Source organism: Nycticebus coucang, chromosome 2 (assembly GCF_027406575.1).
Source record: "Nycticebus coucang isolate mNycCou1 chromosome 2, mNycCou1.pri, whole genome shotgun sequence".
Lineage (NCBI taxonomy): Eukaryota > Metazoa > Chordata > Mammalia > Primates > Lorisidae > Nycticebus > Nycticebus coucang.
Genome location: NC_069781.1, coordinates 5,311,995 through 5,323,134, shown reverse-complemented (window position 1 = coordinate 5,323,134; position 11,140 = coordinate 5,311,995). Strand labels below are relative to the sequence as shown.

The window sequence follows — 11,140 nt, the reverse complement described above, 5'->3', positions numbered from 1 at the left end:
ATGTAATCACCTGGGAGTTTTTTTTTAGCTTGACTTCTTAAAAAAGGGCAAAAGCTGCACCCCAAAATCAATCAGAATAATAGGGTAGAGCCCAGGCATCCGTTTTTCAATTGTTCCCTAGGTGATTCCAGAGTCCACTTCTAAGGTGGAAGCTCTAACTGCAACTGTATCCACCAGTGGAATGCAGCTCGAGCCATAAGCAACAGCAGCACCAACGAGCCTTGATCCTGCGGCTTCGAATGTCCCGTCTATGCCACCTGACTTGGCAAATGCCTTCTGTACAGTAGGACTGGGTGATAACAACTCAGGTCTTTTAGGAGTTAGGAAGGGATCCCTTGTGTCCAGAAACTGCCTTTGTGGTGCTATACAACACTATAAATTCTATTTAAGCTGAAGCTGAATTTTAGTTTCCTCTCTGACTTATTTATTCCTCAAACAATGAATAGTGAAACCCAGGAGGTGGGGGCTGATTACGGGACAGATTGGTCAGGAGAGAAGATGTCTGGTGACTTTAAATATCATTGCTACAGCCGCTGCAGAAACAAAATTCTACAAATGACCATGACATAGCACTCATCTCTCTCTCATAGGTCATTTGGCAAATTTATTATTCCCCCTAACTCCCAAACATGCCATTTCACCCTCACTGGTTATTTGTGTATGCATATCAAATGAGCAAAGCAGTCCAAGAGGGTGGGGTGCACACTCTCTGGGTACAGAATTAGACACTGGGGCTGAGGTCAAGTGCCTTTAACAGGCCCAAGTGTGGGGCAGTCTGACTACATTTCCTGAAGTTATTGCTTTCACAAACTGTGTTCTATGTCCATAACCATGGGCAGTTACCCCTGCGATTTGGACATTTATACCCTGCCCCTCCACCAGTGCCTCTGGGAGCTCCTTTCATGGGTTACCGTCCATTGTTCCTATGAACAGTGAGCATCTTTCTACTGGCCCAAACTTCAGTGTAAACCAAACACCATAGATGGCCATGATGTACCTCATTACTTTATGGAGAAGGTTCTAAAAGCAGCTGGGAAGCAGGAGAGCTGGGCTGGATAGAGAAATGGTCTATCTGCACTCCGGCCAAGAGTGCAGTAGCATGATTATAGCTCACTGTAAGCTCAAACTCCTGGGCCCAAGGGATCTTCCCACCTCAGCTTACTGGGTGGAAAGGACTATACATGTTTACATAGGAACTACACAAACCCTTATCAAATAATTTCAGCATAAAGCAAATCCAGTGGCAGACTAAGTGGATTACCTGTTAGTCCTTGCACCTTAATCCAATAACATGTAACCTGTAACCCATGTCAGTTTTGTTTCTGCTTTTAATCCTGCCATTTACTCTTAAAATTTGTTTTAACAAAAACAGGGCTATTGTTCGCCAAATCCCAGGTATGAATTCATCGCATAGTCAAAGCTATGGCAATAAATTGCTAATTTGCACAACTAATTTTGGAAAATAGTTTAGTACATTTTTGTTACAAAATTCATTTACAGGAGGTTATTCACATGTACTTATCAAATTTACTCCTGATAACCCATGAAAATATATAACTAAACAAACTGTACAATAAATTCAAGGCAGATTATACACAAAGAAGCAAAACAAGTTTTTAAGTAGTATATATTCATGTTGAAATACCTAATATTGAAAAAAGACAGGGCACTTTCTTTTAATGCTATGGCAAGAATGAAGCGAAGAGCCATACTTTTCACTACCATTCAACAAGGCTGCGACAGCCACATCCAAAAAGGCCACAATGTACACGAGATGCTTCCTACAAATACTTTTACCAAATGTAGTAACCAAGTTTCAAAGGTAACATCAGGTAGACTGCATTATGCTGGGAGAGGCTGTCAGGGACATAGGCCGATCTGTTAGGATGGGGCAGCTCTCCTAATTCTTCCTTGTTAAGACCTAGTGAGCTATGAGCCAAGAGGCACCAAATTTAGCTGAAAAAGTACTATTCAGCGTGTGGCAGTATGCATTTTGGGGAAAACCTGTTTCTTAATTCATATGTTAATATTAATATGAGCAGAAAGGGTGAAGTTCTGACCACAACTATTTTTGTCACGCCTCCTTTAGAAGCTTTGAGAATTTCAGATTCCTTAAGTAGTCACCACTACAAGTCTCTGCTAAACTGAGCACTTCACCAAGATAACAGGGAAGTAAACTTAAAGTAACAGTGAGATTTCTCGCCTGACCCAGCCACAGTGGGGCTCACTCCGTACCCGCCTCCTGTGCTTTCTTAAACTGCATGGCCAAGGACAAAACCTCTTCACCCGCAAATAGGAAGGCTCTGTTGGGACAAAGCTCTCTAAGAAGGCATCTGCTCCCTGAGTTTCAGGAGTGTTCAGTCGACATTAGACAGATGGCTGGACACCAAAGGGAGAAGCACAAGTAATGAACAGAACGTTCAAACTTCCAGCAACTAAAAGCTGTTTTGTTAAAGCTCTTTCTAACCTGCTTCAGTAGAATTTCTAACACAAAATTTTTTGCTTAAAAAGCAGAAGACAGAGAATGAATAGTGTACATTTCAGGGAATTTTCTGCCCTGAATTAGCTAATGGGCTACACAGTATTCACTCCAAACCATTTGTTACTGCAGCTGTCTAGAGTACAAGCTTAGGTTACTCCAAGTTCGTTCTGTGTGGGTATTTGGAAAACTGGACAAAATAGGGCAGCCCCTTCCTTATCCCATGGCTAAATTTCTTTCACAAAAGCACAATCGCTTCTAACAGTAGCTGAAAACACCCAATTGATATTCCACAACAACAGTGTATTTTCGTCAGTTAAATGATTTCTAAGTTCACGGGAAATCTACCCACTAAACTCCTCTTTGCCCTCCATTGTTGGGAAAGGGTGTTTCTTTCCTGCTTGAAATATTCTATTGGCCTGCCCCAGTGGTTCCCAAGCTGCCTGGTCATCAGGATCCCTTAGGAATTAAGTGTTTAACACATAACTTCCCTAGCTCTCCTGAAAATTAGTTAAGATTTGTCTGAATCTTCGGAAGCCAGCCCAGCACTCATTTAGATGTATCTCAGCAGTCACAGGAAGGTCACATATGCTGAGGGTATTATGAGTGAGAGTTCGAGATTTACTCTGTCCTATCATATCTTTCTATTTCAAGAAGAGTTAAGAATTTTAGCTAAGGAACAAGTATGTACTAAAATAGGTAAACTCATCACAGAAATGTAATAAACCCATCCTCCTAAGCAGTGACAAGGTGTCTCAACTAAAAATGTCTATCAGCAGAACTTTCCTAACATAACTGTTCTCAAAGTTTTCCCTCGGTGACTCCATTTTTTTTCCCCTTTAAGTTAGCCTACCACCGACTCAGCTAGGCTGCAGAAGCAAACTGTCTTGCCATGCAACGGTTGTGAAAAGACTTGCCCTCCTCCTGCCTTTTTAAAATATGTTTTTTTCTATTGAAAATGATTTAACATTTTAAACAGGGGAAAGAAAAGTGGCCTACTAGATTAAATTTTAAAAGGATTTTGTTATTTGCTATACAAATATACACTTGAACTTTTGTAACATTCAAAACATTCCAGTCTGACCTCCTTGTCTACAGAAGAACAAGAAATCAACATTTTGAGTTTCCAGCTTCAAGGACGTTATTACGGATACACAAGTGCCCTCTGAAAGCTTTTGCATCTGACATAAGTCCTGAAGATGACCACAGGCTCAGGCGTTAGGAGGCATTTTCATGTTTTTCAACAGCACACAAACTCCTTAAAGGAAAAAATAATCTTATGTGGATGTCCCATCAGCTGGCCCTCCTAAGTTTACAATGATGCTGTGGCTGACGGTCTGGGTCATCTGGCTTTACTACGTATGCTTTCTTTTCTTAGAACTGCTGTCCTCATTCTCCTGTCTCCACTTGTCCCAGCTAGAGTTCCTCTGGGTGTGATCAGTCACAGAGCCCTGCTTCTCCGGCTCCCCTTCACTGGGAGCCCTGGTCTCTCTCCTGTGACTGAGTCCCTCTTCCAGGTCACTATATTTTCTCTTATTATTTGCAGCATCAGTACTGGCAGCTGGAGATTCACACTGCACATGAGGTTTGTGGCTGCTCCCAGGGGCTGCTTTAGAAGTGGACTGCTGCACACCACACCCCAGACCCTGCTGAGTGACAGGGGAGCCGGGCTCTTCTGCAGGAGGTGTTGCTCCAAGACGCTGGGGGCTCGAGGGTTGTGGACTCCTGATGAATTTTCCTTTGGCTTCAGCATTCATCCTCCTAAGCAGTCGTGGGTCTCGGAGCTCCTGAACAGGTGACCTTTCAAGATCCTTTGAAGTAACAGTAGATTCACTACAGTCAGGGGGCGTGTGGTACAGAGAAGCAGCATAAGATGTTCTGGCAAATCCGCTGTCCAGCTTGTTGCTGGGCAAGCCGCCCTGGGGTCTGGATGCCTCTGGGGCTATGGTGGGGGGGTGAGTCAGACTTCTCTGTAGTACAGGTTTGAGTTTCAGAATCTTCATTGCATCATGTCTATAGTTTTTGTCGCAGGTCTTAATAATGGCACCACGCTTCTGAGCATCCTGGATCAGGTAATTCCAATGCTGATTTTCCTTGAAACAATGAGAGGAAGAAAGAATTATAACCCAAAAAACAATGCTTGGGAAGCATGGGCTTCCAGTTTTCATTTCTGAACAAGTAGTATGTATATTTGAATCTGAGTAGATTCTCAAGAATCCATTACTCATCAGAAAAGGCTGAAAGGAAAAAATAAGTTTGAATACAGACTAATAGAACAACATGAATAAAAAAAGAGTACCTCTAACAACCATTTTATGATTATTACTCATGTTACATCGTATTAAGGTGTCATACAGATCTGTATCAGTCACCAGCAGCTTTGCATAACTATTTAAATTTTAACTGAAATTAAATGACATTAAAAATTCAGTTCCTCAGAGGCCAGGAGCAGTGGTTCATGCCTGTAATCCTAGCTCTCTGGGAGGCCAAGGTGGGCGGACTGCTTGAGCTCACAGGTTCGAGACCAGCCTGAGCCACAGCGAGACCCTGTCTCTAAAAATAGCTGGGCATTGTGGCAGGCACCTGTAGTCGCAGCTACTTGGGAGGCTGAGGCAAGAGAATCGCTTGAGCCTAAGAGTTTAGAGGTTGCTGTGAGCTGTGACACCACGGCCCTCTACCGAGGGCAACATAGTAAGACCTTGTCTCAATAAAACACACAAAAAACAAAAACTCAGTTCCTCAGCTGTGTGAGCCACATCTCAAGTGCACAATGGCCACACATGACTAATGGTTACTGTATTAAACAGTACAGGCGCTAACATTTTCATCATCACAGAAAGTTTCTCTGGACAATTCAGTTCTAGAAAACCGCCCGCTTCTTGGCAAGACCAATATTCTGATACAGGAGGACTTGGTTTCAGAAAGCAAATGTTTGAGTGCAGATGACTATTACAGAATGGACCTAGGGCTTTCATTGTATCCCACTGTGGTCCTAAATGTATCATCCCACTTTCTGTCTCTTTTCTAAAGGACTTTAGACATAAAAAGCACATCAAAGGGGGGGGGGGGAAATCAACTGCATGCAGATATCTCTCCTCTAATCTTTAGAGTTTCTTCAGCAGTAATTTACTGCTTTACAACTACTAGATCTTAGGTCTTTAGAAAGAAAAATGAGCCAAAAAAGAAGAAGAAAAGACAAGGGTTGAAGGAAAAAGAAGAAAAAGGGTAGCTACCCTCATGTGGACTCCTGTTCTATTCAAAAAGGTTGGTAAGGTGAGCAGTGAGGCTGCATGGTATTTACCTGCTGTGTGACCTTGGTCAAATCACTAAACCTCTCCGAGCCTGTTTTATCTATAAAATAGGATTAGTATTTTATTTGATTCCAAAATGTACACTGCTTTCACATTTTATCATTTCTGACTCAGGAGTGCCTCTTGGCTAAGTAACAGTTTCCATGAACTTATTCCAGGGGAATTCATGATGAGGCCACTATAACCCCTGACTTTGAATCAATAAACCATTTAAAGATCTTACCTGAAAACCTCCCACAGACATGCTCTGATAAGACAAAATGTAACAGCATTAAAATTTACGGAAATCAGGGGTTCTAAGAAAATCCTAAAAACAATGGTGAAACACTCTCAGGAAATGCTGATCGCCAACCTTTTGATCGTCCTGGTGAATGAGGACCGTGACGACTGTGAACTTGAAAATGATTAATTAATGCTAGATTCTGAAAGTAAAATACTTTTTATACTTTTATAGTATCTTAACCCATTCATTTTATTTGTATTTTCTCTTTTTTTTTTGGAGACAGAGTGTATGTTGCCCGTTAATACGCTATCGTTGTCTCACTGGATGCTGAATCGCCACTCAGCACAGTGCCGTAGTGTCACAGCTCACAGCAACCTCCAACTCTTGGGCACAGTGATTCTCTTGCCTCACCCTCCCAAGTAGCTGGAACTACAGGCGCCCACCACATGCCTGGCTATTGTTTTTTGGTTGTAGTTGTCATTGTTGTTTGGCAGGCCTGGGCTGGATTCGAACCTGCCAGCTCTGGTGTAGGTGGCTGGAGCCTCAGACGCTGAGCTGTAGATGCCAAGCCATGTTTGTATTTTGTCTTATGTATGTAGAACAATGACAATAAAAATCTTTCTGGAGTCCTAAATACAAAATTCTAAGTGAAAATAATGCTCTATGGCATAGTTTATTTTGTTTGTTTCTTTCTTTTTGAGACAGTCTCATGTCACCCTCCGAAGAGTACTATGGCATCACAGCTCATAGCAAATTCAATCTCTTGGGCTCAAGTGATCCTCTTGCCTCAGTATCCCAAGTAGCAGGGACTGTAGGCACCCACCACAAGGTCCAGCTATATATATATTTTTTTTAGAGGTGGGGTTTTGGCTCTTGTTTAGGCTGGTCTTGAACTCTGAGCTCAGGCAATCCACCTGCCTCACCCTCCCACAATACTAGGATTACAGGCATGAACCACCATGCCCAGCTGGCATAGTTTAATAGTAATGCATTAATGGTTGCTTGGGTTTTATAAACTATGGTAATAATGCTGACCTCACAGGGTTTTTGCAAGCTAGAGGAAGTCATGTGACTAGAATAACATGCGAGGCACAGTAATCAGCATTCTCCACACAGGCCCAGGAGTTCCAGGGTCTCTGGCTCAGTTCTCTTTCTCACTCAGGAGACCTCTAGGGAATCTCAACCTGCGGCTGAAACATGTAGGTGAGGCAGATGGCCTTGCTATTTTTGCTAAGCTATTAAACGTAAACTTAGCATTTAATCTCATCCTAAGATCACAAAAACATTTGAGAAGCAACTATTAGTCTTGGTTTCTCAGAGGAAACCAAGTGCTTTAATGATTGATTCCATTTGCATAAAGGAAAGTAGGCTAAAGAATTAAAAAGGGGAGGAAAAAAAAGACCAAGGACAAAATTAAGTTGGAGAGCCAGATGATAAATTGGGCATTTTTATATTCTAGTCTCTCTCTTTCTGTAACATGGCCTTTCTAGAAGTTAAGACAATGTCTGCGCTGCCAGCTGCAGGTCAGTGGTCTGAAAAGCTGGACAGGTGTGACCATAGGGCCCAAAGACTGAGGAGCAAGTGAAAAAGTTTTACAAGCAATCAGTTTCCAAATACCAGCTTCCTGTGTCCTCTGTGAGCTGTCCTGCCTCCTCCACTCTCTCTTCCTTCACCATCACAGTAACCCTCAGCTGTCCCAAATCTCACCACAGGGTGCACTGCCAGGACACACAAACTCCTAGAAGTCAAATTATTTTTTTAATTAAATCATAGCTGTGTACAATAATACAATCATGAGGGACAATGTGCTGGTTTTATATACAGTTTGAAATATTTTCATCAAACTGGTTAACCTAGCCTTCATGGCATTTTCTTAATTATTGTGTTCAGATAGAAGTCAAATTTTTAAAAGGGGATTTAAAAACAGTAGTGCCCATGAAGGCTCTTTTAAATCAAGGTATCACTTGATTAATTGCATCTCTAGTAATATTTTATTTACAAGTTAAATGTTACCAAAATTTTTAACACACTTGTGTTGTTTTGCTCATTTGTACAAATAATTGTAATAGGTTATTCAATTGACAAATCATTTCTTGCTTTTAAGACAAGGTCTTGTTCTGTCACTTGGGCTGAAGTGCAGTGGTATTATCATAGTCTCTGCAACCTTGGGTTCAAGCTATCCTTCTGCTGCAGCTTCCCAAATAGCTGGGACTACAGGCACCTGCCACCTAATTTTTAAAAAATTAAAAACCTTTTAATTTTTTGTAGAGACAGGGTCTCACTATGTTGCCCAGGCTGGTCCTGAACTCTTGGCCTCAAGTGTCCTCCGGCCTCAGCCTCCTGAAGTGCTGGATTACAGGAATGAGCTAGCGCACCCAGCTAAGGAATCATTTCTCAGATCTACATGGTTATAGGAAAAATAATTCTTTTTTTTTAAAAAAGCTTTCTCTTGAGGTAACCAGAGATTCATGGGACGTTGCAAAGAAAGTATTATGAGGTTGCATGTACCCTTCACATAGTTTTCCCAAATAGTTATTAAAAAACAACTTTTTAAACTTTCAATTTATGTAAGTTTTTATGGTAGAGAAATATACTAGTTAGATTAATAGAAAGGCTATTGCTGGGTGCGGTGCCTCATACCAGTACTCCTACCTAGCATTCTGGGAGGCCACAGCGAGAGGATTGCTTAAGGGCAGGAACTCAAGGCCAGCCTGAGCAAAGCGAGACCTCATCTCTACTAAAAACAGAAAAATTAGGCCTTTTCCTTTGTCAGGACAAAGTGAGCCCTTTTGCTGTCTATGGTGAACGTATCTTGCTCATGCTCTGTAAATCTGTCTTTTGCTTCTTCAATAAACTTTCATGCTTGAAGAAAAAAAAAAACAAAGAGAAAAATTAGCTAGACATTGTGCACCTGTAGCCTCAACTACTTGGGAGGCATAGCTAAGAGCATGGCTTGGACCCAGGAGTTTGAGGTTGCTTTTAATTACGCTGACACGATGGTACTCTAGCCTGGCGAACAGAGTGAGATTCTGTCTCAAAAAAAGAAAAAAGAAAAGAAAAAAAAAAAAAAATTTTTTTTTTGAGACAGAGCCTCAAGCTGTGCCCCTGCATAGAGTGCCATCACATCACAGCTCACAGCAACCTCAAACTCCTGGGTTTAAGTGATTTTCTTGCCTCAGCCTCCCAAGTAGCTGGGACCATAGGCGCCTGCCACAACGCCCGGCTATTTTTTGGTTGTAGTTGTCACTGTTGTTTGGCAGGCCTGGGCTGGATTTGAACCTGCCAGCTTCAGGGTATGTGGCTGGTGCCCCAGCCGCTGAGCTATCGGTGCCAAGTCAGAATAAAAGGCTTTTAATTATAAAAATAGATTACTGAATTTTACCCTAAACAAGTAGAACCAGAAATACAGTCTCAAGGAGAGGAAGGAGTAATATTGCTATCTTTTTATTTCACTGGATACATTTAAGAGTGATGGAATAGTTTTATTACTTTATTTTCTTTCTTTCTTTTTTTTTTAAGAGATAGAGTCTCACTTTATTGCCCTCGGTAGAGTGCTGAGGCATCACAGCTCACAGCAACCTCCAGCTCTTGGGCTCAGGTGATTCTCTTGCCTCAGCCTCCCAAGTAGCTGGGACTACAGGCGCCTGCCACTACACCCGGCTACTGTTTTTGTTCTTGTTGTTGCAGTTAGGCTGGGGTTGGGTTCAAACCCATCACGCTTGGTATATGGGGCTGGCGCCCTACTCACTGAGCCATAGGCGCTGCCCTCATCACTTTAACTTAAAATGTCAATATTGGCTCGGTGCCTGAGGCTCAAGTGGCTAAGGTGCTAGCCACATACACCTGAGCTGGTGGGTTCAAATCCAGCCCGGGCCTGCCAAACAACAATGATGGCTGCAACCAAAAAATAGCTGGGTGTTGTGGTGGGTGCCTGTAGTCCCAGCTACTTGGGAGGCGGAGGTGGAGAATTGCGGTGACAGCTTGAGGCTCTGTCTCAAAAAAAAAAAGTCAATATTTGTAATACATTAAAACCACAATCTTTAGCAGTATTTCGGATAAATTTTTTTCTGATATCACCTTGAAATACAGGCTACATAAAGGTAAGTGACAAACAGCTTTTAAAAATTCCTTCAGGGAAAAAAAAAAAAAATTCCTTCAGGGGTAGTACACAACAGAAGTTCAAGACCACAGATCTAGGTAAGAGAGGAGTAAATAAGAATGTACATCTCAATGCCCTCTGGTGGTATTAACCCAAATGAGAAAAAAGTTTTACCAATTTGGCTCCTCTCCTAAATAATCACACGACATTGTTAAAGAGAAATGAGAAAAACTGAAAAGTTATCAACCCTGAGACAAACAGCAAACATGTACTATATATGTGGTTATCACTGAATTAAGTTGTATCATTTATCTACTGAAAATGTTAAATCCACACGCATCTTCTACAGGCGCACCTGTCCTGGCAGAGGAGTTCAGCAGGCACCAACTGGCAGAGTGAAACAGAGCAAGCGGGACTGCTCTTGACACACAAGCAGATCAGACCACACTCCTACAAAGTCTCTGGCATTAAGCTGGCCCAGTAACAGCCTCACCTACTGAGTGTTTACTAAATAACAACCACTGTTCCAGTGCTTCACATCTGCAGGTTTCATGTAAATTCTCAATTATCTTATGGTAGAGTGGCGTGGTGTCACAGCTCACAGCAACCCCCAGCTCTTGGGCTTAGGCGATTCTCTTGCCTCCGCCTCCCGAGTAGGTGGGACTACAGGTGCCCGCCATTATGCTCAGCAATTTTTTTGTTGCAGTTTGGCCAGGGCCAGGTTTGAATCCACCACCCTCGGTATATGGGGCCGGCGTCCTACTCACTGTGCCACAGGCACCGCCCGTAATTTTTTTTTAAATAAGGTCATCTTGAAAACCTAGCGCAGATATTTGGCCTGAAAAAGGGTGAGTGATTTATGGGTATGCAAAAGCGCCTAGGAGAAGTTGCTGGAAGACATAACAACCATTACTTTATAATCTAGAAATAATTTCCACTTTGATGCAAAACAAAAACAAAATTAAAACAAAAACTTGATCCAATTAATAGTAGCAATGGGCAAACTTTTTTTTTTTTTTTTTTTTTTT

At 42.0% G+C, this 11,140-nt stretch overlaps 1 protein-coding gene across 2 annotated transcripts in view; it reads right to left on the bottom strand.

The window, feature by feature from the left end:
* Positions 1 to 1,450: 1,450 nt before the first annotated feature.
* Positions 1,451 to 11,140, bottom strand: part of SETX (senataxin) — a 180,262-nt gene continuing 170,572 nt past the window's right edge. For both annotated transcript variants that reach the window (XM_053559070.1, XM_053559075.1), the window contains one exon: positions 1,451 to 4,572. In XM_053559070.1, coding sequence (XP_053415045.1) covers positions 3,835 to 4,572 — 738 coding nt within the window. In that variant the 3' untranslated portion in view covers positions 1,451 to 3,834. The remainder of the gene's footprint in view (positions 4,573 to 11,140) is intronic.